The sequence below is a fragment of the Zalophus californianus genome, chromosome 17 (assembly GCF_009762305.2).
Source record: "Zalophus californianus isolate mZalCal1 chromosome 17, mZalCal1.pri.v2, whole genome shotgun sequence".
Taxonomy (NCBI): Eukaryota; Metazoa; Chordata; class Mammalia; order Carnivora; family Otariidae; genus Zalophus; species Zalophus californianus.
Window position 1 is genome coordinate 50,379,196 of NC_045611.1, and position 24,343 is coordinate 50,403,538.

At 45.6% G+C, this 24,343-nt stretch overlaps 1 protein-coding gene across 3 annotated transcripts in view; it reads right to left on the reverse strand.

The window, feature by feature from the left end:
• OPA3 (outer mitochondrial membrane lipid metabolism regulator OPA3) overlaps positions 1-23,711 on the reverse strand; it is a 76,799-nt gene extending 53,088 nt beyond the window's left edge. For all 3 annotated transcript variants that reach the window (XR_003524107.2, XM_027618110.2, XM_027618108.2), the window contains exon 1: positions 23,502-23,711. Coding sequence is in view for 2 of the 3 variants with exons in the window: in XM_027618110.2 (XP_027473911.1) it covers positions 23,502-23,643 (142 nt within the window). In the remaining variant the exon portion in view is untranslated. The remainder of the gene's footprint in view (positions 1-23,501) is intronic.
• Positions 23,712-24,343: the final 632 nt, after the last annotated feature.

The following is a 24,343-nucleotide window of genomic DNA, read 5'->3' on the forward strand; positions in this document are numbered from 1 at the left end:
TCCTCAAAAGGGTCAAGGTCCTGTAGCAACATTTTTCTGGATATGTCTCCTGAGGCAAGGGAAATAAAAGCAAAAATAAACTATCGGGACCACATCAAAATAAAAAGCTTCTGCACAGCAAAGGAAACAATCAACAACACTAAAGGGCAACCTACAGAATGGGAGAAGATATTTGCAAATCACATATCTGATAAAGGGTTAGTATCCAAAATACATAAAGAACTTATATAACTCAACAGCCAAAAACCAAATAGTCCAATTAAAAATGGGCAGAAGATATGAACAGGCATTTCTCCAAAGAAGACCTACAGATGGCCACAGACATATGAAAAGATGTTCAACATCCCTCATCATCAGGGAAATGCAAATCAAAACCACAATGAGATATCACCTCACACCTGTCAGAGCGGCTAAAATAAAAAACACAAGTAACAAGTGTTGACGAGGATGTGGAGAAAAGGGAAACGTCTTGCACTGTTGGTGGGAAAGCAAACTGGTGCAGCTACTGTAGAAAATAGTATGGAGGTTCCTCAAAAAGTTAAAAACAGAACTACCCAACAATCCAGTAATCGCACTATTAGATATTCACCCAAAGAATACAAAAACACTAATTCAAAAGGACACATGCACCCTGATATTTATGGCAGCATTATTTACAATAGCCAAATTATGGAAGCAGCCCAAGTGTCCATCAAGAGACGAATGGATTAAGAAGATGTGGTGTGTATACCAATATTTATAGCAGCAATGTCCACAATAGCCAAACTGTGGAAAGAGCCTAGATGTCCATCAACAGATGAATGGATAAAGATGTGGTCCATATATACAATGGAATATTATGCAGCCATCAGAAAATGAAATCTTGCCATTTGCAACCGGATGGAACGAGAGGGAATTATGCTAAGCGAAATAAGTCAACCAGAGAAAGACAAGTATCATATGATCTCACTGATATGAGGAATTTGAGAAACAAGGCAGAGGATCACAGGGGAAGAGAGAGAAAAATGAAATGAGGCAAAACCAGACAGGGAGACAAACCATAAGAGACTCTTAATCTCAGGAAAAAAACTGAGGGTTGCTGGAGTGGAGGGGGGTGAGGGGGATGGGGTGGCTGGGTGATGGACTTTGGGGAGGGTATGTACTATGGTGAGCACTGTGAATTGTGTAAGACTGATGAATCACAGACCTGTACCCCTGAAACAAATAATACATTATACGTTAATTAAAAAAATTTAAAAAAAAGACGTGGTGTGTATATACAGTGGAATATTATCCAGCCATAAAATAGAATGAAATCTTGCCATTTGCAACAACATAGATGGATCTAGAGGGTATGTATAATGCTAAGTGAAATGAGTCAGTCAGAGAAAGACAAATACCATCTGATTTCACTCATGTGGAATTTAAGAAACAAAACAAATGAGCAAAGGAAAAAAAGAGAGAGAGAGAGAGAAAGAGAGACAAACCAAGAAACAGACTCTTAACTACAGAGAACACCCTGATGGTGACCAGAGGGGAGGTGGGTGGGGGGATGGATGAAAAGGGTGATGGGGGTAAGAGTGCACTTACGATGAGCACCAGGCAATGTGTGGAAAGTGCTGAGTCACTACCTTGTACACCTGAAACATACAACACTGTACGTTAGGTCTACTGGAATTAAAATTAAAAACTTAAAGAAAAGAGTCAAGGTCACGAAAGACAAAGACTGAGACATTGTCACAGATTAAAGGGGACCAAGGAGACATGACTACTAAATACAACACGGGATACTGGATAAAATCCTGGAGCAGAAAAAGGACCCTGGTGGAAAAACTGATAAACCGTGAACGAGGTCTGTCGTTGCAGTAACAGCACTGAGCCTCTTTTGCTTCCTGGGTTTGCTCACGGTTCTGTGTTTATACACAGATGTATCATGGGGGGAGGCGGACCGAAAGGGATGTAGGAACTCTCTGTACCGGTTTTACAACTTTTCTGTAAATCTCAACTTCGCTGGGAGTAAAGAGATAAAAAAAGAAAGAGCCTCCAGGTGGTGAGTCAGTGAGGACAGGGACCCTCTCCCACTCGCTGCTGCCGGTGTGAGCACGCTGCACACCCCTGAGTCAGTAACTCTGCTTCTGGGAATGGATGCCAGATATACCCGCGCAAGTGGGAAAGGCTTGCCTGGCACGTTAGTCCTGCAGCATTGTTTATAGTAATAAAAAAAAAAAAAAAAAAGCCAGCAGAGACCCTACAAGACTACCGACGGCCTCCCAAATTGAAATAATTCTGTGAGCAGCTGAACGAAGGAGTAAGGAAGTTTTTTATGTGCTGATCGGTGTTCTCTCCTGGATAATGTCAGTGAAAAGCAGTGAGGTCTAGCATGGGGTAGACTGTTTGCTACTCAGGGAAAACAGGCAGGGTGGGGGTGGGTGCATATTAGCACTTGCTTAGAAACGCAGTTTTTGTTTTTTTTTCCAGAAAACACACAAGGTAAGAGTGGTTTGCCTCCATGGAGGGGAACAGGGTACCCAGGGCACAGAAGTGGAGAGAGACTTTACCCCACATTCTCTTTTGACCCTTAAGACATGTGAACTCACTACCTTTTAAACAGGTGGTCGTTAAAAAAAAAAAAAAAAAAAATCAACAACAAGCCACCCAGAATCCAGGATTCCTGGTCGAGCCTGTTAGACTGAACACTCTACTTTCTCCTCAAGCCCTCAAAAATGGCAGTCGGGTAGAAAGAAGCTAGAAGCCACAAGAACACAGGGGAAAAAGAGGGAAGCGAAGGGGAGGAAATCCACAGGCATAGCAGATGCAGATGGTGGCAAGGTGACTGATCCAGAAGGGAGGCCAGCCTGGGCACCCATGGAGGGGGTTGGGGGTGACGAGAGGCAGCTGAGCGGAGAGACTAGCAGAGCAGGCACCAGGTCACTCTGAGAGTGGGGATAAGCTGAGGACCCCCAGGACTCTTCCTGGCCTGACAGAGGGTGAAACAGGGGCACTCCAGGAACTGCTGGGGGTGCGGTACCATGTTGAAAACAGGCCTGCCCCTCCGGCATGGGGCTGGTGGCCAATGCACAGAGGTCAAGAGTCTGCTAGACCTTGGACTTTAATCTCAGTGACCCTGCACGGATTTGCTGGGGGTGAAACCACACTTTTCCACGAGGTACAGAAAGGGGCTCTTCCTGACTGTGAGCCTCGGTCATCCCAGGGGCTGGGAAAGACTGGGCCAAGATCATCTCAGTGGCTTCCACACCCTGCTCCCCTCTTCAGGAACACAGGGACCCTTCCCCTCTCTCCCTCCAAAGCCACGGTGCAGTGGGTATTTGCTGGGTTTGCTGGCCCAGCATCCGCTCCCCTTTCTCTGGAAACTGCCTCTCTTTGGGGGAAGCCCATCCCCCACCGTTCCTCCACCTTGTTCAGGGAAGGCCAAGCCCACCCCCAACTTTAGGTGTTGGCATTCAGCCCTGGGATTTTTCCTGGAATGTCAGAAAAGAGGTTGTCCTCTCCTTCCTTTGGGGTTGCTTAGTGAACAGGATGGGAACCTGGAGCTACCGAGGCCATCTTGTCCCCCAAAAAGACAGCGCTTGCCTGAGAAAGAAGACAGCACAGAGAAACACAGGGCCCAGGGATGGGACAATGACTTCCAGGCATTGTCTGAGTTCCTGAATCAAGCTGAGCTTGAAGCCAGATACTTCCAGAGTGTTTAGGCATCTGCCCAGTACAGCGGGATTCTGTTGCTTGCAAATAAGAGCTGGGGGAGGAGCCCAGGGTGGGGTCATCACCCTTCTTGACAAACAGCAAGAGACAGGAGTTGCAGGTAGCCCTGCAGGGGAAACGCCCAGAAGCACGCACGCGTGAGTGGGTGTCTACAGAACAGGACACCAACATCCCAGCAAAAAGGCTAGAAGGACAAACACAGGTAGGTCTTCTGCACAGAGCAAGAGCAACTGTCTCTGAGAAACAGTAAAGCAATTTCCCTTTAATTCCTTTTTGTCCTCAGTTTCCTTTGTGACCATGACACAGGGTCCTCACTGCCCTCTGGATCAAGTCTAAATGTGTTAACATGGCCCAGTGTGCTCTGTCCCCGAACACCCATCCGGGCTCTTCTCTTGCCACTTCTGGTCCCACCATCTACTTTTCAGCTGTGCCAGCCTCCCATAAATTCCCTGTTACCCCTCGACCCTGGCACATGCTATTACCTATGCTTCCATCTTTCCACTTTGTCTGGCTCACTCTTCCTTGAGCTCTGAGCCATCTGCTTCTCCTAGAGGCCCTCCCCAGCCCCAGACTGACTAAAGACCCTCCCATCAAGGCTCCCCCAGCCTAGCACTGACCACTTGTCTAGGGACCACTACCTAGCACAGGACCCAACAAGGAGGAGATTCCAGGAAGTACTAGATGGATGAATGAGATAAAGATGCATAAACCAGGTCGGGACAGGGTTTGTTTCACTCCTGTGTCTCAGGCACCTAGCACTGAGCATGGAATAAAAAACTGTTCATGGGAGGTATGTTGAAAGAATGAGACCAAAAGTGAAAAGTCTGAGATATAAAAAATATCAGCTCAGTGAGAAAAAGACACATTATTCAATCAATGCTGTTGGAACAAGTGGACAGCCAACTGCAAGAGAAAATAAGAAGGATCCCTACCTCACACCCAGTACTCCAAATAAATTGCAGATGCATCAAAGACTTAAACATGTACACAAACAGGACTATAAAACTACTAGAAGAGGGGCGCCCGGGTGGTGCAGCTGGTTAAGCATCCAACTCTTGGTTTCGGCTCAGGTCATGATCTCAGGGTCCTAGGATCAAGCCCCGAGCTGGCTCCACACTCAGTGTGGAGTCCGCTTAAGATTTTCTCTCTCCATCTCCCTCTGCCCCTCCCGCTCGTGCTGTCTCTCCCTCTCGCTCTCTCAAATAAATAAAAGCCTTAAGAAAACATAAATCATTTATAATCTAGATTTTTTTATAACTATGCCACAAACCTAAAGGCAAAAAGAGAAAAAATGAATGGATTTGACTAAGGTTAAAAAAAAAAGGTTTTACATGCTAAAAAACAAAAACACAATAAACAAAGTCAAATGACAATGTTGGAAGAAAAGATTTGCTAATTTTCTCACAGAAAGAGCTCGTGTAAATTATTTTTTTAAAGATTTTTATTTATTCATTTGAGAGAGAGTACAAGCAGGGGGAAGGGCAGAGGGAGAGGGAGATCCCAGGACCCTGGGATCATGACCTGAGCCGAAGGCAGATGCTTAACCAAATGAGCCACCCAGGCACCCTGAGCTCCTATAAATTAATTAGACAAAGATCCCAAGAACTTGCTAGAAAAACGGACCAAGATTTTAGAGTGATTACTGAAAAATTCAAATGGCTCTTAAAGAGATGAGAAGACATACAACTTTGTTCGCAAGCAACAAATTAAAAGTACAAACGAGAAATTGATTTCCACCTCTCGAACTGGAAGAGATCAACAAGCAGCCTAGTCCTGTGTGTGCGCAAAGGGAGGGGACCTTGCTGCTAGATGAGGAGGTGACTCCAGGTGGAAAGCAGCGATGACACAGCTCACATTCCCAGAGATCCACACCCAGGAATAATTATGGGGAGACACCCTTGCATGGTAGCCAAATTAACATCCTTCATACCTTGTTGCTCCTACATGCTCTTAGCAAATTTTCCCAAAAAAACTAAACACACTCTTTATAAACTTTGAAATTGTCACATCCATTTTTCCACCCTAAGTCGAAATAATTGCAAAGAGCATGAACTTCTGGCATATGAGAGATATTGACATTTTAAAACAAATCTGCTGCATTGTTCTTTTTAGCATATGCAAAGGGCTAATGAGCCCCCAGAAATGTAACAACCACCATCGGTCATCTTAAGGATGCGCCAATCAGCTCTTCCTTAACTGTGCTCGCATGGGCTCCTTATTCTTAAAAGTTCAATCCACGTTCTGCTTTCTTGACAAAATTTTATCCTAACGTATTTTTATGCTCAAATGCCCTATTATATTTCTCTGAAACAAAAATATGTTTATAAATTAGAATCAAACTGTGATCTTAGCGAAAATTTTTCTTTCAGACTGAGTTATCCTTATAATTACTATTAGTAAATCAGTGATCAAAACAGCATTATTACACAATTTGATGCATAATTATTAAAATATAAAGAGTAAATTTTTAGGGGTGAAGGGGGTCAAAAGGTACAAACTTCCAGTCATTAAAAATTTATTTATTTTTCAAGTAGGCTCCACACCCAACATGGGGCTTGAACTCACAACCTTGAGATCAAGAGCCGCATGCCCTACCGACTGAGCCAGCTGGGCACCCTCGTCCCCCCAGTTTTTTTGACCAGAGTCGCATGCCTTAATAAGGTGGGCCGGAAAATGTATTTCTGTCATCGACATCTCAAATTATTCTTTTGTGATTCTTGAGGTTTTTACACGTGCTACAATGCATCATCATATGACTAGAAAAGAGGAAGAGGAAGAGATTTCTTTTCATACTTGATTTCCCCCATATCTATTCCAGAGAGTAGAGCCACTGGAAAGGGAAGAAAGGACGGAAAACCCAGAAGATTCCTCAGGCAAGTCAGGTGAAACTGGAGATGTGGAAAGGAGTCCCTTAAAACTTTCCATGCGGGGGTGGGTGGATGTAGAGGCATGTACCTTGGTGCGAAGGCTGCCTGCCAAGTGCCACATAAGCTGGAATACTGACGGCAGCATCCTTTGGATAAGCATAACCCAGAAATAACCTAAAAGTCCACCAACAGGGCCCTGGTACATTCACATTATGTACTAACTGCTATGAAAAAGAATGTGGGATGGATTTTCAAGGTATGCTGTAAAGAAGAAAAAAATTGGGCACAAAACAGAGTGAATTAATATACTGCCATTTATGTGAATTAAACACATACATACCTAGACTATGCTTGATTATGCATAGAATACTTCTAGAAGGTGGCTCAGGGTGACCTCTGGTGGCTCCCTCTCTGACCTCTGACCTCCTACTCTTCCATTCACCCTCTGGCCCAGCTACATAAGCCTCCACCTTGTTCCTGAAACCCAGTAGGTATGCTCTGGCCTCAGGGCCTTTGCACTTACTATGCCTTATGCCTGAAACACACTTCTCCAAATATCCACACTCCCTCACTTTACTCAAGTCTCTAATCAAACACTCACCTCCTCAGAGAGGCCTTCCTAAACCCAACCTCATATAGCATTTACCTTCTCCTATTACACCTAGTCCTTCTCCCTTGCTTCATTCTTTCCTTATTGCCACCTGACAGAGAATATATTTCACTTTCTTAACTTGTTTAGTATCTTTCTCCTATTAGGAGAATCTCAATTCTATAGGGACAGCAGAGACTTGGGTCTCTTACTAAACAGATACAGCCCTAGTGGCTGGCAAGTAGGCATTCAGCAAATATTTCTTTTTTTTTTTAAGATTTTATTTATTTATTTGACAGAGACATAGAGAGCACAGATAGGCAGAGCAGCAGACAGAGGCAGAGGGAGAAGCAGGCTCCCAGCTGAGCAGGAAGCCCAACGCGGGGCTTGATCTCAGGACCTTGGGATCATGACCTGAGCCGAAGGCAGACGCTTAACCGAATGAGCCACCCAGGCGCCCCTCAGCAAATATTTCTTAACAAACAAAGAAAAGAAGGAAGACAGGCAGATGGGAAGGCAGGCAGACAAGGATGGGAAACATATGTACTTTCCACCATATTCAATCCTTTTTTACCATGTAAATTTTTCTACCATGTGCACTATTGCTGTTCATAATGGAATTAAATTACAAATCAGTAACAATAAGAAATCTAAAAAGGCCCCAGTATTTGGAAATTAGACAACACATGTCTGAAAAACCCATGGGTCAAAGAAGACATCACAACAAAAACTAGAAAATATACAAAACTGAATGACAATGTAAACACAACACATAAAATTCTGTTGGATGCAGCTAAAGTAGTGCTTAGAGAGGTACCTGGCTGTCTCAGTCAGTACAGCATGCAACACTCGATCTTGGGGTCATGAGTTCCAGCCCCACCTTGGGCACAGAGCCTACTTAAAAAATAATAATAATAAAATAAAGTAGCACTGAGAGGGAAATTTATATTTAAATATACAAAAAAGAAGAAAGTAGGCGCCTGGGTGGCTCAGTCGGTTAGGCATCTGCCTTCAGCTAAGGTCATGATCTCAGGGTCCTGGGATCAATCCCCACATCTCTCTCTTCCTCTGCCTGCCACTCCCCCTGCTTGTGCTCTCATTCTGTGTCAAATAAATAAATAAAATCTTTTTAAAAATTAAAAAAAAAGAAAGTTTAAAAGCAATAATCTAAGGTTCTATCTTATTAAAAAGGAGCAAATTAAACCCAACATAAATAGATAGAAGAAAGTAAGGATAAGAGCAGAAATCGATGAAATAGAAAATAGTTAAGAAAACTTAACTGGCTCAGTCAGTTAAGCGTCCGACTCTTTTTTTTTTAAAGATTTTATTTATTGGGGAGCCTGGGTGGCTCAGTCGTTAAGCGTCTGCCTTCGGCTCGGGTCATGATCCCAGGGTGCTGGGATTGAGCCCCACATCCCTGCTCAGCGGGAAGCCTGCTTCTCTCCCTCCCATCCCCCGCTTGTGTTCCCTCTCTCGCTGTGTCTCTGTCAAATAAATAAAATCTTTAAAAAAAAAAAAGATTTTATTTGTTTAATCTTTAGTGTTTATTTAGATTTTATTTACTTAATCTTTAAGTCTCTCTCTCCCTCTCCCTCTGTCCTTCCCTCCACTTGCATGCACGCACTCACACCCACACTCTCTCTCTCAAAAAAAAAAAAAAGAAAGAAAAGAAAAGAAATCAATGAAATTGAAAACAGACAAATGAGAGGAAAATAACAAAGTCAAAGGTGATTCTTTGAAACATATACTGATAAACCACTAGCAGGACTAGTGATAAAGAATAAAGAAAAAATAAAACATAAATTACCACTATCCGGAATGAAAGAGGAGACATTACTACAGATCCTACAATTATTAAAAGAATATAACAGGAGGGTCAGTCTCGCTCAGTCAGTAGAGTGTGCCACTCTTGATCTCAGGGTCGTGAGCTGGATCCCCATGTTGGGTGTAGAGATTACTTAAAAAAATAAAATCTCTAGAAGAGTACTAAAAGAATGTTATGAAATACTTTATGACAACAAATTCAACAACTTATATGAATCCTATATCTGTTAAAAAACATAGCTTATGAAAACTGATACAAAGAAGTAGAAAATCTGAATAGTCCTATAAGCACTAAGAAAATTGAATGGTTTTTTTGTTTTGTTTTTAAAGATCTGATTAGAGTTTATTATAATATAGCTGACAAGAAAATCCAGTTATTTCTGTGACATCTAACACTTCAATAATCATAGTATTAAGTGATGACCTTATACCAGAACATAGCATACCAAATAAACAAGCCTAATCAGTCAAAGAGACTTCGTTTACAATTTAAATCTTGGGGCAGTTTGTTAAAAAACCTCCTAAAGTTATAAAGCACATGCCTAAATAATATTATAGATCATGATGAAACTTAAAACTTAATTATTTATTCAACCAAGGTGGCAATAAGATTCCAAAAGCAAATATGTAGGGTTATATAGTTGTTAGCAAAACTTAGCTCCTTTAATATTGAGAAGTTTTAACTTAAATAATCAAGGACCCGATAAAGACAAAACATAAGTTTCAGTTTCCCGGGCAGTCAAAAGAGAAAAAAAACAACAACTTTGTTTACATTTTCTTATCAAGAACAGACCAAAAATCCAAGAAAACTTTTGTCTTTTTTTTTTTTTAAGAGAGAAAAGCAGAATTTCAATTTTCTACCAGTGCACTTTTAAAATCCATTTCGATCTTAGTCCATCCTGACTGCATATAAAACTCCTTTCCAAAGACAGAAAATTGAATGTTATTAAAAACCTTCCCTTAAAGAAAACTGAAAGCCCAGATGGACATTTACATCAAATATTTAGGGAGGAAATCATTTCAATTTTATACAAAATCTTGCAGAAAGTAGAGAATGAGGGAACATTTTCCCAATTGTTTAATGGGGTCAGCAAAACCATGATATTAAAACCTGTCAAACACATTACAAGAAAATAAAATTACATATCACTCATGACTACAGGTATTAAAAAAAATCTTTAGGAAAATATTGGCAAATCAAAGCCACCAATATATAAAAAGGATCACACACCATGACCAAATGGCATTTATCCAGGAATACAAGACTGATTTAATATTCTTTAAAAAACTAAATAACTTTAATTCATGGTAGCAATAGAACTGTGGTTGCCAGCCTCCAAGATATCCCCCGATAATCCCTGTCTCCTGGCATGTAGTCCTTTCCCACATTATGCTAGAGTTGGTCTGTATGACCAATAGAATATGGCCAAGGGGTAGTATGTCACTTCCACAATAATATTATAAAGACACTGACTCTTCAGTCTTAGTCATTTTCACTCTTAGATCCCTCTCTTTGGGGGAAGCCAGCTGCCAGATCATGAGCAGCCCTAAGGAGAGGTCCATGGGCAGAGCAACTGAGCTCTTGGCCCAAGAGCAAGTGAAAAACTTGAGACCTACCAATGACCAGGTCAATGAGTCAACCAGGAAGCAGACCTTTCAGCGCCTGGCGAGCTTTCTGTTTGAGAGACTGCGCCAGAGCCACTCAACAAGGCCACTCCTAAATTCCTGATTCTCAGGAACTGTGTGAGGTAATAAATGTTTATTATCATACGAAAAAGTACTCAACATTACAATTCATCAGAAAAAAGCAACTGAGTTGCCATTTTACACCAACTGGAATGGCTAAAATTAAACTGAAAACAATGATTACTGGCAAGGACGTGGAGCAACTAGACCCACACTGGAAAACTCTTTGGCGGTTTCTTATAAAATTAAGACTACTTTACCTTTGGGGTGCTTGGGTGGCTCAGTCAGTTGAGCGTCTGACTCTTGGTTTTGGCTCAGGTCATGATGTGAGTCGTGGGATCAACCCCCACATCTGGCTTGGCACTCGGCAGAGTCTGTTTGTCACTCTCTCTCTTCCTCCCCTTGCTCTCTCCCTCTCTCTCTCAAATAAATAAAAATCTTTAAATAAAAAAAAAAGAATACCTTTATCTTTATCATATAACTCAGACATCTCACTCCTAGGTATTCACCCAAAATAAATGAAAACATACTCCTATATAGACTTGTACAAGAGTGTTTACAGTAGCCTTACTGGTAATAACAACAGCAAAAAGGACACTCAAATGTCCAAATGTCCATCATTAAAAGAGTAGATAAACCAAGTATAGCATGCTCATATGTTGGAATAAAATACATACTAAGAGGGCGCCTGGGTGGCTCAGTTGGTTAAGCGACTGCCTTCGGCTCAGGTCACGATCCTGGAGTCCCAGGATCGAGTCCCGCATCGGGCTCCCTGCTCAGCAGGGAGTCTGCTTCTCCCTCTGACCCTCTTCCCTCTCGTGCTCTCTATCTCTCATTCTCTCTCTCTCAAATAAATAAATAAAATCTTAAAAAAAAATACATACTAAGAGCAGTAAAAGAAATGAACTATTAATACATGCAGCAGAAATATCTCTAAAGCATCATGTGAACAAAGGCTAGACATTAAGTTAATATTGCATGATTCCATTTATATGAACCTTAACAACAGGTAAAACTGATCTATAGTGAGAGAGGTCACACAGGTGACAGAACAGGAAAGGAAGGAACCCCCAGCCGTGATGGAAATGTTTTAGATGGTGGAAGCTGGTTACATGGGTATATGCACTTATCAGTACTCATTAAACTAGACATTTTATTTTCCTCAGAGAGAGAGAAAGCACACGCACGAGTTGCGGGGAGGGGTGAGGGGAGAGGCAGAGAACCCTAAGGAGACTCCACGCTGAGCATGGAGCCCAATACAGGGCTCGATCCCACGACCCCAAGATCATGACCTGAGCCAAAATCAAGAGCTGGATGCTCAACGGACTGAGCCACCCAGGCGCCCTTAAACTATATCTTTTAGATCGGTACATTGCATTGTATAAATATTGTATAATAAATAATATGCAAAAAATAAAATAATAATTAAATGTAAGAGGAATCTGGGAGCTGATTTCTTATTCTGTGTTGTCTCAGGGAACTTGCTTCTTGCTCTGAGATACTTCCCCACTCATAAAACCAGGACAATCATATAAACTCCCTAATAAAGTAGTTAGTATCATTTGTTGAGATCATAGAAAGCGTAATGAATGAAAACTGTTATCATCAGTTAAGAAATTATGATAAAGAGTAAATAGCTTCAAGCCAGTCCCTGCCCAGGATGCCCTTTCCTGGAGGCATTCCAGCCTGCTGCAAGCCCACCCCAACACCGCTCCGGGTGTTAGATGTGTGGTGCCTCAAGCAGGCAGGAGCTTCCTCCCTCCTCCCTCCTACCTCCTCCTCTATCATTGCCTCTGGAGGGGACCAGAGGGGACACAATCGGTTCCATCTACTAAGCATCTGGGGGAATCCCATGTCCCCCACACTGGGTCCAAAGGATTCGGTAGTGGTGAACCCTGCCCTTCAGACTGGCCGATCAGACTGCATTCCTCAGGCTACAGTGACTGGCTCAAAAATGGGGATGTGACCTTAAACTGGACCACCAAGATTCAGCATGGGAATTTGGGTAGGACTGTGGGGAAGAAGGACCTCTCGGGGCCCTGGAGTCACCAGGCGGGTAATTAATATCCTCAAATGTGAGCTCCATGAAAGCAGGGGATTTTTGCCTGTTTTGGTGACTGTTGAGTTAGTCAAACCTCCTAGAATAGTTCCTGGCATACAACGGGCACTAAGCAAGGATTTGTTGAGTGAGTGGACTACACAAACGTGTCCTCGTCCCAGAGAACAATCCCACCTCTGGTCCCCACCAATAACTGGAGAGACCACCTCGACTTAGTACAGGCAGCATCCGGGAATTTTGGAGGCACAAGGGAAGCAGCTCATAAAGAGGCTACGGGTGCTCTCGAGCCAGGTGGTCCTGGATTCAAGTCCTGGCTCTGCTACTAACTTGCTGTGACCTTGCGTGAATTTCTCAACCTCTTGGCATCTCCAGTTCCTCTTTCTCAAAATGGAGATCATTCTTCCTGGCTTGTAGGGAAGTTGGCACATTCAGGGCTTTGCATGAACTGACATCAGGTCACTGAACAGCTCTGCTCCGTTTTTTCATCCATTAAGGTACTGTTAATGCTTAAGCCTTAGTGCTCATGATCATTAAGGCTACTTTATATTATTGTTTTTTTTTTAAGATTTCTTTTTCGCTTTTAAGTAATCTCTACAGTCCATGTAGGGCTTGAACTTACAACCCTGAGATCAAGAGTTGCATGCTCTACTGAGCCAGCCAGGCGTTCCTACTATATACTGTTCTCTACTGTCTTATTAACAATATCCTCCCCTGCCATTAGAGTCTGGCGGCAATATTCACCCCCCGACCTCCCATATAGCAAGTGGTGGTATGCAACTCAATTCTGGCCAATAAACAGTGAAGGAAGTGTCCTGGGGGCTTCTGGGAAAAGACTCTTCTACTTGAAGAAGAGCACACTCTCATTTCCCAGCCCCCTCCCCCATCCCTCATACACAAATACACACACTCCCTCCTTATACCCTGCTGTATAAAGGCATGATGTCTGGAGCTCCCGCAGCCCTCTGAAGCCCTGAGAGAGTTACTGCCTAAACACAAAGATGGCAGAGACAGAAAGAGTCTCAGGTCCCTAATGACACCACCAAGCCACCAAACCAACCACAGAGCCACCTTCCTCCACCAACAATAAATATCCTTTTTAAATTAAATTAATTTATTTGAGAGAGCGAGCACACGAGCAGAGGGAGAGGGAGAGAGAGAATCCCAAGCAGACTCATTGCTGAGCTGGGAGCCCAACGTGGGGCTTGATCCCAGTACCCTGGGATCATGACCTGAGCCGAAGGCAGACGCTTAACCGACTGAGCCACCCAGGAGCCCCAACAATAAACATCCTTTTGATTTAGGTTTGATTAAGATTTACTAGATGGGTTTTCAATCAAGCACAGATGAGCACAAACTGATTTGTATCTTGTTCTTTCTTTCATAATAAGCACATATGACTTTTGTAAATTTAGTAAGTTGCTTCAGAAAACCTCAAAGGAAAAAAAAAACCCTAAAACCCCAAAGTAACATAAAGTCTGATTCAATTTAAAGAGAGAGAAAATGGCCGCATACTAGGCCCTCAGCAGAGGGTAGCTGCTGTGGCCATATGCTCAACAAAGGCAGGACCTGGGCGGGTCTGACAGCAGAGGGACAGCTTAGTACACAGGGGGTACTGAGGGCGCTCCTGAGGAAATCACCAGCTACGGGGGCTTCGGGGTGTGAGCTGGGGCCAACTGGAGCTGGAAAGCAGGAAAAGAGGAGGAGCCAAGAAGCTAGAAGAAGGTGGATGGGACTCCAGTGAGGGGCAGAGGCACATCCTGGGTGGCTGGGCCTTCAGGGTAGGCCTCTCAGGAAATGACTAGAGTCTTAAGGAGGGCTGAGCACAGAGGAGTAGGGCACAGGAAGAAAATGCCAGAGCTTCTGGTTATGCTTATGTCTTGAAGGAGGAGGGAAGGGAGAAGGAGGAAAAGGAAGAGTAACAAGATGAGGGAAGGGGAGGAGGAAGAGAAGAAGAAATCAAGCTTTTCTAGTGCCTCTCAGCAACCCCAGATGCTGAAAGGGCGGCACAGGCGCCCTCTCCTGGCCACTGGGCGTAGTGCAGCCCAGGCAGATGGACTCCCGGGGATATTCCCAGACTGCGATTCAACCAAACCGCACAAAACAGCTTCCTAAAAAAGACTCCTGCTCAGAAACCACGGACTGAAGATTGAACAATGTGAGCTCAAGCAAATGCCAACAAATGTCTCTGCCTATGAAGGGTGGGCCTGGAAAATGAGCAGCGGGGTTAAATGGAGCTGATGACACACTTCTCTCGTTTGGCTCTCTGGGCTTCCCTTAGGTCTTTGCCAGCTCTGACAGCCCAGCATGAAGAATGTCAAAGCTAGACTCTCACGGAGGGCTACACCAAGAGTTTCCAAATGTATTTGATGATGTCTGCATAAGAAAATTTTTTAGCGAGAGCAAAAGTATTTGGGCAGCCGTGAATACGTAAACTAGTAATTTTATTTTTAAAATATTAATTCCACACCTTCCAATTTTTTCAAGAGATTTTATTTATTTATTTGTCAAAGAGAGAGAAAGAGCACGAGCAGGGGGAGCAGCAGAGGCAGAGGGAGAAGCAGGCTCCCCGCTGAGCAGGGAGCCCGATGCGGGACTCGATCCCAGGACCCTGAGATCATGACCTGAGCCGAAGGCAGATGCTTAACCGACTGAACCACCCAGGCGCCAGCCACACCTTCCAATTTCTTAACATTTTAAACACATACAATATAGTCACGGTATTGTATGTCAGCTCTATACACGACTGCTAACAAGACACACACACACACACACACACACACACACACACACACACACACACACACACACGGAGAATGTGCAACATGTTTCCTAAACAGGAAAGCATAATAAAAGCAGGGTTTGGAGGTCACCAGCAGCAGCCTGGCTGTCAGGCAACATAACTCATGTGGTGCTCTGGAGATTATAAATAGACCCCAGGGAAGTGATTTTTCAAACGCTCATGCACAGGAGGATCCTTTCTGGACAATGTTAAAAATAAAAATGTCCAGCTCTTCCTTCCCCAGATGGACCCAATCAGGACCTGAAAGTGGCGCTCCTGGGCAGCTAAGAGGAGCACCCCACGAAACTTTTTTTCCCCCTTTAGATGTCTTTCAGCGCACCAATCCTCTCTGCAGCTATGTTTCATCTGGTATTTGTTTAGTCCTTATACTAAGCTCTGAACATCAACTGTGTCATTTCTCAAAGTTCTAGTTGGTTCTTGTTCCAACTTCCTGGTAATTTGATTGCACTCACGTTTTCATATCCCTCCTATTTTACCCTTTTCCCATATAAACAGAGGTATTTTATACACACATCTGATCATTCTGATATCCACAATGTTTGCAGGTCTTGACCTCCCATGTTTTGTGTCTGATGACGCTCGCTCATGGTGCCTCTTTTTCCGTACAGTACGTAAATTTTTATCATGAGATGTGCCCAACTCCACCTGAAGGAACTCTCCAAGGCTCAGTTAGAGGCGGCACTCCTCCAGAGGGTTTGTCCTTGTCAGGTACACACAGACCTGGGTTCATTCTCAGCTTGCTGTTTCCAGGGTCTTCAGAGTATAATTCAGTTCCCCAGACCCACATGAGGGACAGGCAGTGGCTCTAAGTTCTCAGAAGAGACATTTTCAACCTCCATCCAGCCCTAAGGCTGTGCCTTTGCAGGGTGGGTTTTTTTTCCTAGTTCACCCTGTCCCTGAGGGGTACCTTTCCTGGGATCTGGTTTTACACAAGATGGTCTCCTGCCCAGTGTTCCCACAGGATAGCCCCTGTCCCCAAGGCCATGTGAATCTGCCCATATCCCTGGAGTATATAAGGCATCTTCAATATTTACTCCCCTCCTTAGCTCCTTGCTCCTTCCTGCTTTCTTCTTACTCTGGGAGGAGTCAACTTCCTTCCTTCCTTGCAGGTACACCATTCATTGCAAAGGATGCTTTAAATATTCTGTGAAGCATGAGGTAGTGGGAGGCCCTCTACTCCGCCATACTGCCCTCTCTCTGTCTGACTCAGATAGAACTCCAATCCCAGCTCCTAATCAGACAAACACAGTGACTGCCGCATGCTAGTGAGAAGTGTTCCTGGGCAAGCCCAGACCCTTTTGCCCGTGGTAAGCCTGTGAGCGCTGACTGAGGCAGAGGAACCGATACCATCGACAGGCGGGGAGTGCCACCTGCTCCAGACAGCAAGCCAGGAGCGCACAACGAGAAGGATCACACTGGAAGGTTTCCCACTGAGATGATGATGATGACGATGACGACAGACTCCATGATCGTGATCCCTGGCATTTCTATACATTCGACAAACAGTTACGTAGCACTTCACGGCTGGGGCACCGTTTAATGCTCTAGGGATATTAACCCATGGAATCGTCATAACAATACAATGTACAGACAATGAAACTGAGGCCCAAAGAAGCTAAATTGCCTGGTCAGGGTCACAGAGAAAGTGGCAGGACTGGGATTCACACACAGGCGGCCCAGCTCCAGAGGAGGGGCACTTGGTGGCTCAGCCACACTGCTCTTTCCTGAACTGAGAATGTGCCAGGCCTACACGAAGGGTATTCATGCACGTGCGAGCAACAGAGCCTCCCATCAGACCTCTGAGGCACAGAGTCTGAAACAGAGCTCAGGAGGCTGAACTCAAGGTGTCAGCAGGGGAGAACACATTTCCTCACCTTTTTCAACTTCTAGAGGCTGCCTGCATCTCTTGGCTCGTGGCCCCTCCTCCACCTTCAAGACCAGCAGGGCAGCAGAACGATTCAAATTGGTCCCTTTCCCAGCTCCCTCTTTCATTTACAAGGACCCTTATGATTACATCATCGCCCGCCTGGATAATCCAGGATACTCTCCCTAGGCCCAAGTCCTTGACTTAATCACATCCGTAAAGTCAAGTCCCCTTTGTCGTGGAAGTTAACGTATTCAACAGGTTCCTGGGATTAAGACCCGGACATCTTTGAGGGGCAATTATCTGCCTAGCATGAGTAGTAAACTAGAAAAGGACCAGTATACTCTAAAGGAATAAGCAGAAACAAACTGGAATTTTCCCACTGCCCAGAGACATCCCATGACTCCTCTAGAAGCGACCGTGAGGCACTCGGCAAGAGGGGTCCCAACGTGCCGGCATTACCAACCTTGTATTTTTTCGCCCCCAGAACTCTGTTTAAAAAGATCCCTGCGGGCAGACAGTCCCTTCTTCAGTGTCCCGCGCCCCCCCCCCCCTTCCCTTGCGGTGGATCCAGTACACTTCTATCTCCTTTGTTCTGCCAGGGGATTCTTTCACTGCCAGTGCCACTGGCCCCACCTGATGGGGCTGCCCCACTTTGGTGGCCCTCACGGGGACCCTCTACAGCCAAGGACTCTCCCCCAATTCCCCTCGGTGGACTGATTATAGCGATCCTTGGGGAAGTGACTCCTTGGTGAGGATCTGAAGCCCCAGGGGGATCCAGCCAGAAAGCCCTTGCTGGAAAGGGTGCGGGATTTCCCCTCCTACCCTATGGAGGGATCCTTCCCTCCCTCTCCTTTCTCTTTTCGGCCCTTCAACAGCCTAACCCTCACGCCCCTCAGACAACTGAAGGTCTCTGGCCAGGGGCGGCTCCCCAGTATGGTCTGAAGGCCTGAGGCCAAACAGGTCAGACTGTCCAAGCCTGTGGGGGCGAAGGACCTCTTTCCTCTCCTCTCCCACTCTGTCCCCCTCGGTCTCCACTCACAATGTGGGGCACAGCTGGAAGGGGCAGTGCATCTGGGGCGAACCTGCACACGTTACGGACTCCGATGGGACCCTACCCTGATGCCGGCTGACTCTCAGCCACCTTGCTCCTCCCCCCGCCCACCTTTTCCCTTTGTTCCCATGGGTCCAGCCACCATCTTGATCTACAGACAAAACACATTCCTATGCGTCTGAGAGAATCCACCAATTCCATATACCAGTCATGGTTCAACAAGAATTCCAGCCCATATCATCAGAGGGTCCCCTCCCCCTAAATCCCATGGCCCGGGCCACCAAGGAATTTCACTCAAATCGCCTACCAGCACGTTAATCTAATACCATGCTCTGGTCTGTCACTGCACAAAATCCCTGCTGGACCCACAAGTCTAGGGAGGGGCAACACCCCTGCCCCCACCTCCCCACCCCCCTCAGCATGAAGCCGCTACTGAAGATGAGATCTCTGCCCTAAGGCCAAAGATTTGTCACTGTCCATCTGTCAGTGGGGAATGTAGAGGCCACTTTTAGGCAACAGGCTTGAGCACTGGAAACCCAAGTAAGGCCAAAGGGCCCATGGTGACCCCCTGGCTGAAAGCAAACAGGCCCATTAGGGGACCCACCTCAAAATATCCATAAGCCCCAGCTGACCAATGGGCTACTTACAACCAGGCACAGGTACCAAAAAAACTAAAATTCCACGTGTTCCCCTACCTCCTCACTACCCCCCCTTAACTACAGCGCCCCACCACTGCCTCCTGGCAGACAGTCTCTCCTTTGCTGTCCTGATTTGATTCACACTGGGCATCTTTGGCATCCCTTGCAGTGTATCCAATAAACTTCTATCGAAAGAAAAAGGAAAGAAAGGAAAGAAAGAAAGAAAAGAAAAGAAAGAGAGAAAGAAAGAAAAGAGTTGCCTCCCCAACATAGTACATCACTGATGATTTATGCTTCTTGCATTTACTGTTCACACCTACCACTCCAGCCTCTACTGTGAGAAGGAAGACAGCCAGGCCTACCCTGCTGAGTCAAAAGAACCTCAGCCAGAGGCACAGATGTTGGATAAGCTGGTCAGCACTGGAGGCCTGACCCAGGAGAACACACAGCTGCTACAGGCTCTGGAAAATTCCAATCACACAGGCCAGGGAGCCACGGCAAAGGGCAAATAGCAGCGTGAGGATGGTAACACCGTAATTTTAAAAGCATAAATATAATAAGTCAGTGCAGTCCAGTATGTAATAGCATCACCAACTAAACCTATCCCAAACGGACCCCTCTTGCAGTCGGCCATGTCACGCCCAATCTAGGGGAAATCCTGCTAGTGCTGCCTTCTAAACAAATCTACTGGGTATTCATTATTGAAGGGAAAAGGAAAGGTTCTGTTAGTGGTCACCACCTTAACCAAGGGATCCAAGTTACCATCACAAACGACGGAACAAACAGACATCAGGAGCCCCCTGAGGTGATGTCCTTAGGACACATCACCATGTGTGTGGTGTTCTTGCCAAAGATGCTCAGTGTGAATCAAATCAGAGGAAGCAATCAGAAAACTACAAATTGTGAGACACTATGGGGCAACTGGCTTGGATTCTTCCAAATGTCAACGCCATCAAAAAAAAAAAACAACAAGAAAAAACATCAGTAGAGAGCAGGATCAGCAAACTTCTGTAAAAGGCCACAGAGTCAATATTTTATTTATTTTTTTAATTTTTTATTTTTTTAATTTTTATTTATTTTTTTATTTAATTGAGAGAGAGAGAGAGAGAGCACAAGAGGGGGTAGGGTCAGAAGGAGAAGCAGACTCCCTGCTGAGCAAGAAGCCCGATGCGAGACTTGATCCTGGGACTCCGGGATCATGACCTGAGCCGAAGGCAGTCGTTTAACCAACTGAGCCACCCAGGTGCCCCAGAGTCATTATTTTAGATTTGTGGGCCATGAAGCCCATCTCTGCAGCCACAGACAATATGCAAACCAATGGGTGTGGCTGTGTGCCAATAAAACTTTATTTACAAAGGCAGTGGGTGGGATTGCTAAACCAACTGTAGATTAAAGGATATTAAAGAGGCATGATAATCAAATGCAGTGCATGATCCTTGAACTGACCATAGATTAAAAAAAATAATAAATAGCTAAAAAGGACATTTTGGGAATAACTGGAGAAATCAGAATGTGAGCTACATATTAAATATTAGTTATATTTTAAATAATATTGGTATCAATACCATTATTACCAATGTTAAACTTTTCAGGTGTGATATTGGTGCTGTGTTATATACGAGAATGTCTTTGTTCTTAGGAGACACCAGCTAAAATATTTAGGAGTAAAGTGCTATGTCCACAACTTACTTTCAAATTGTTCAGAAAAAAAAAAAGTGTGTGTATACATATATAAACGCATCCATATCCGAGAGTGAAGACAAAGCAAATGTGCTGGAAGCTAATAACTGATGAACTAGGTGGTGAAGGGTACGTAACTGATGACTGTACCATTCTTCCTTTTATTTTTTTTAAGATATTTTTTTTTATTTATTTGACAGAGAGGCAGGGTTATTTATTAATTTTTAGTAATCTCTACTCCCAACATGGGGCTCGAACTCATGATCCCGAGATCAAGTGTCACATGCCCTTCTGACTGAGCCAGCCAGGCTCCCCTATACCATTTTTTCTTCCAACTGTTCTGAGGGTCTGACACTTTTTTTAAAAGGGGGAAAGAGGGCGCCTGGGTGGCTCAGTTGGTTAAGCGACTGCCTTCGGCTCAGGTCATGATCCTGGAGTCCCAGGATCGAGTCCCGCATCGGGCTCCCTGCTTAGCGGGGAGTCTGCTTCTCCCTCTGACCCTCTTCCCTCTCGTGCTCTCTATCTCTCATTCTCTCTCTCTCAAATAAATAAAATCTTAAAAAAAAATAAAATAAAATAAAAAATAAAAGGGGGAAAGAATGTCTCCAGAAACTGACCCCTCCTCCCCACTCACCTGCCACCTGGAGTACTGGGGTCACCTCCTCCCTGCATCCAACCTCACCCTATGATTGCCAAAGGGATCCTATTAACGTATGCCTCAGACCCTGTCCCTCTGCTGATACCCTCCAGTGAGTCCCATCCACTCAGGAGTAATGCCAAACAAAGCACTGCAGGGTTCTACAGGCCCTGCACAATCTGCCTCTCTCTCCACCGGCTTCCTCTCTCCTCAGTCTCCACTCAGCCCCTTTGCTCAGACTGGCCTCCTCGCCATTCATCAAACCTACCAGGCAAACTCTCACCTCAGGGCCCCTGCGTGTGTGAGAATGCTTTTTCTCAGATACCTGCACTGCTGGCTCCTTCCTCTCCTCCTCATATTCTCCCTGAGGTCTCCCTGACACCCTATCTAAACTTCCAACCTTCCCCCAGACAGTCCTCTTTTTGCAACCCTAATGTTTTCTCCAGAGCAAGTACTACTAGCTAATATAATTCATATTTTAACTATTTATTTTGTTTATTGGCTGGCTACCCCCCACCCCGTCCCCGCCCCAAGAATGTAAAATTCCCAAGGACAAGATTTTTTGCCTTTTCTTCTTTTCTGTATCCTCATCATCTACACAACGGCCATATCTCGGTGCCACCCACTGATTTAACATTTTATATCCATTTACTCCTCACAACAACATAAGTATTATTTACAGCATAAATGCACATAGAGCCTATACACAAAGCGGGAATAATAACAGTGCCTACCTCATAATTTGTGAGGATTTAATGCTGGAAGGCCTGTGAAGTGCTTAGCATACGGCCTGGCACAAAGCCGAGTGCCCACTAAATGTTGCTATTATATAATACCCATTGTACAGGAGAGAAAAACCGACGTTCCCAGGGGATAAGTGACTCGGCCAGGGAGTCGTGGGGCCCAGATTAGAATCCATGTCAGTCCGACCCAAGAAGCCACTTTCTACACCAAGGCGCTAAGGTTTAGGGGAAAGGCAGTGGCAGGAAACAGAAACCAGCTCTGGGAATCCAGAGTGCAGGACTCAAGCACTGATTCTTGGCATAAACTCCACGTGTGACCTGAGCAATTCACTTCTGGTCTCGAGGCCTGTTTTCTCTTCTATAAAGTGGGGAAGTCATTTCCCCTCCCTAACGTGGGGACAAAAACAGAGTGAGGGTCAAAGGAGAGCGGATAGGAGGGCAGTCTGGTAACCGCGAAATCTGACGTTTCGCCATTCTAGGATCTGCACCTCTGGCAGAGGCCCCACAAAACACCAAAGGACCAAGGATTCTGCAAACTTTAAGCACCCAAACATAAGGAAAAAAGGTACGGGGCGGGGGGGGGTAGGATGGGTTAGCCTGGTGATGGGTATCAAAGAGGGCACGTTCTGCGTGGAGCACTAGGTGTTATGCACAAACAATGAATCATGGAACACTATATCAAAAACTAATGATGTAATGTATGGTGATTAACATAACAATAAAAATTTTAAAAAAAAAGTACGTTCCCCTTAGCCATTTAGCCTTTGAGCATGCTCCCCGCTCTCCCTCGACATCAGCCCTGCTGTCTGGGGAGATTCTCCTCACCCTTCAGGTCGAGCCCAGAGGTCTCCTCTGCCAGGAAGCCCTCCCTAAACGCCATGCCAGGTCAGGCACCTCACCTCCCAGGACCGAGGGCGGGGGGGGGGGGGGGGGGGGGGAGTGGCAACTGAAGCACCGGATGGGGTTTTGGAAACCAAACTATCTAAGGATGGCGGGGCAAACCACCCGGGCAGTCTCTCCTCGGTCCCGCCCCTAACTCCTCTCAGTCCTGAGATGTCCCACCCATATTACTCCCGTCCCCCAAACTATTGGTTCGTCCGGACGTCAGTCTCCAAGCGCTCTCTTCCTCTATTGGCTGGTATTCCCCACTCGGGCGCTGGCGCCCTGCCCCGCCCCTTGCCCCACGCCTGTTCGTACTATTGGGCTACCCGCATGCCCTTCTTCCAGGAACCCTCCCTATTGGCTGCAGGACTTTGCCGGTTCAGGCTGTGATTGGTTGTAAACAGAAGTCCATCCCCTGAGCAACCACCAGAGAGGGGTTGGAAAATGAAAAGGTTGGAGGGACGTGGGGTCAAACTCACGCTGAGCCGGCGGGAGGCAGATATAGGTCTTGAAGAACTCGCTTCGGCGGGCGGCCTCCTTAATGCGGTTAGCAAGCGGCTTGCTGACCTGCCGAATGCCCAGGTATAGCAGCTTCGCCATAGGGAACGCGCCCACCACCATCTTGGCGGTCGCACGGGGCACGCGCAACCTTGCTGACTGGGCGGGGCGCCTCCGATCTCTCCCTCCTCCCCCGCCCTCTCGTCTGCGTGCGTGCGTACGTGCGTACGCTCGGGGGTGGAGCACTGCAGGGGCGCTCCCTGATGTCATCGCGTCGACGCTGACGCTTGGCGTCCGATCGCTGAATATGCAAATATAAGGCGGAAGTGAGGCGGGTCAGGGGGCGGTGCCGTTAAACGGCTGTTGGGAGCGTGGTTGAATTCCCACGCCCGCCTTGGCTGCTGTCACCGTGTTCCTTCGTGACGTCTTGTACTTAGGTGGCTTCCCCGCTTAAAGGAGGCTCTTAATTAGTCCTAATTAGGGCTAATGAGTACCAAATACGCTTTCCCCGCTGGTTAGAGCTCTCACTGGGAGTAAGAAGAAACCGACCATGTAGTGATACAGACCTGGATTGGGATCCCAGCTCCGCCGTTTACTTGCTTGTGATGTTAGGCGAGTGACGTAACCTTTCTGGGCATCAGTATTCCCGTCTACAAAATGGGAATTATAATTAACACCTTGTTGGGCAGTTGTAAGGCTTGCATGAGAATCTCGAATGTAGAAACAGTGAGAGAACCATGATAGGTGCTTAGAATGGTGCCGGTCACAATAAGCCCCCGAGAAACAGCCTTTATTGCTCTGCAGGTCTGAACAATGTTATCGC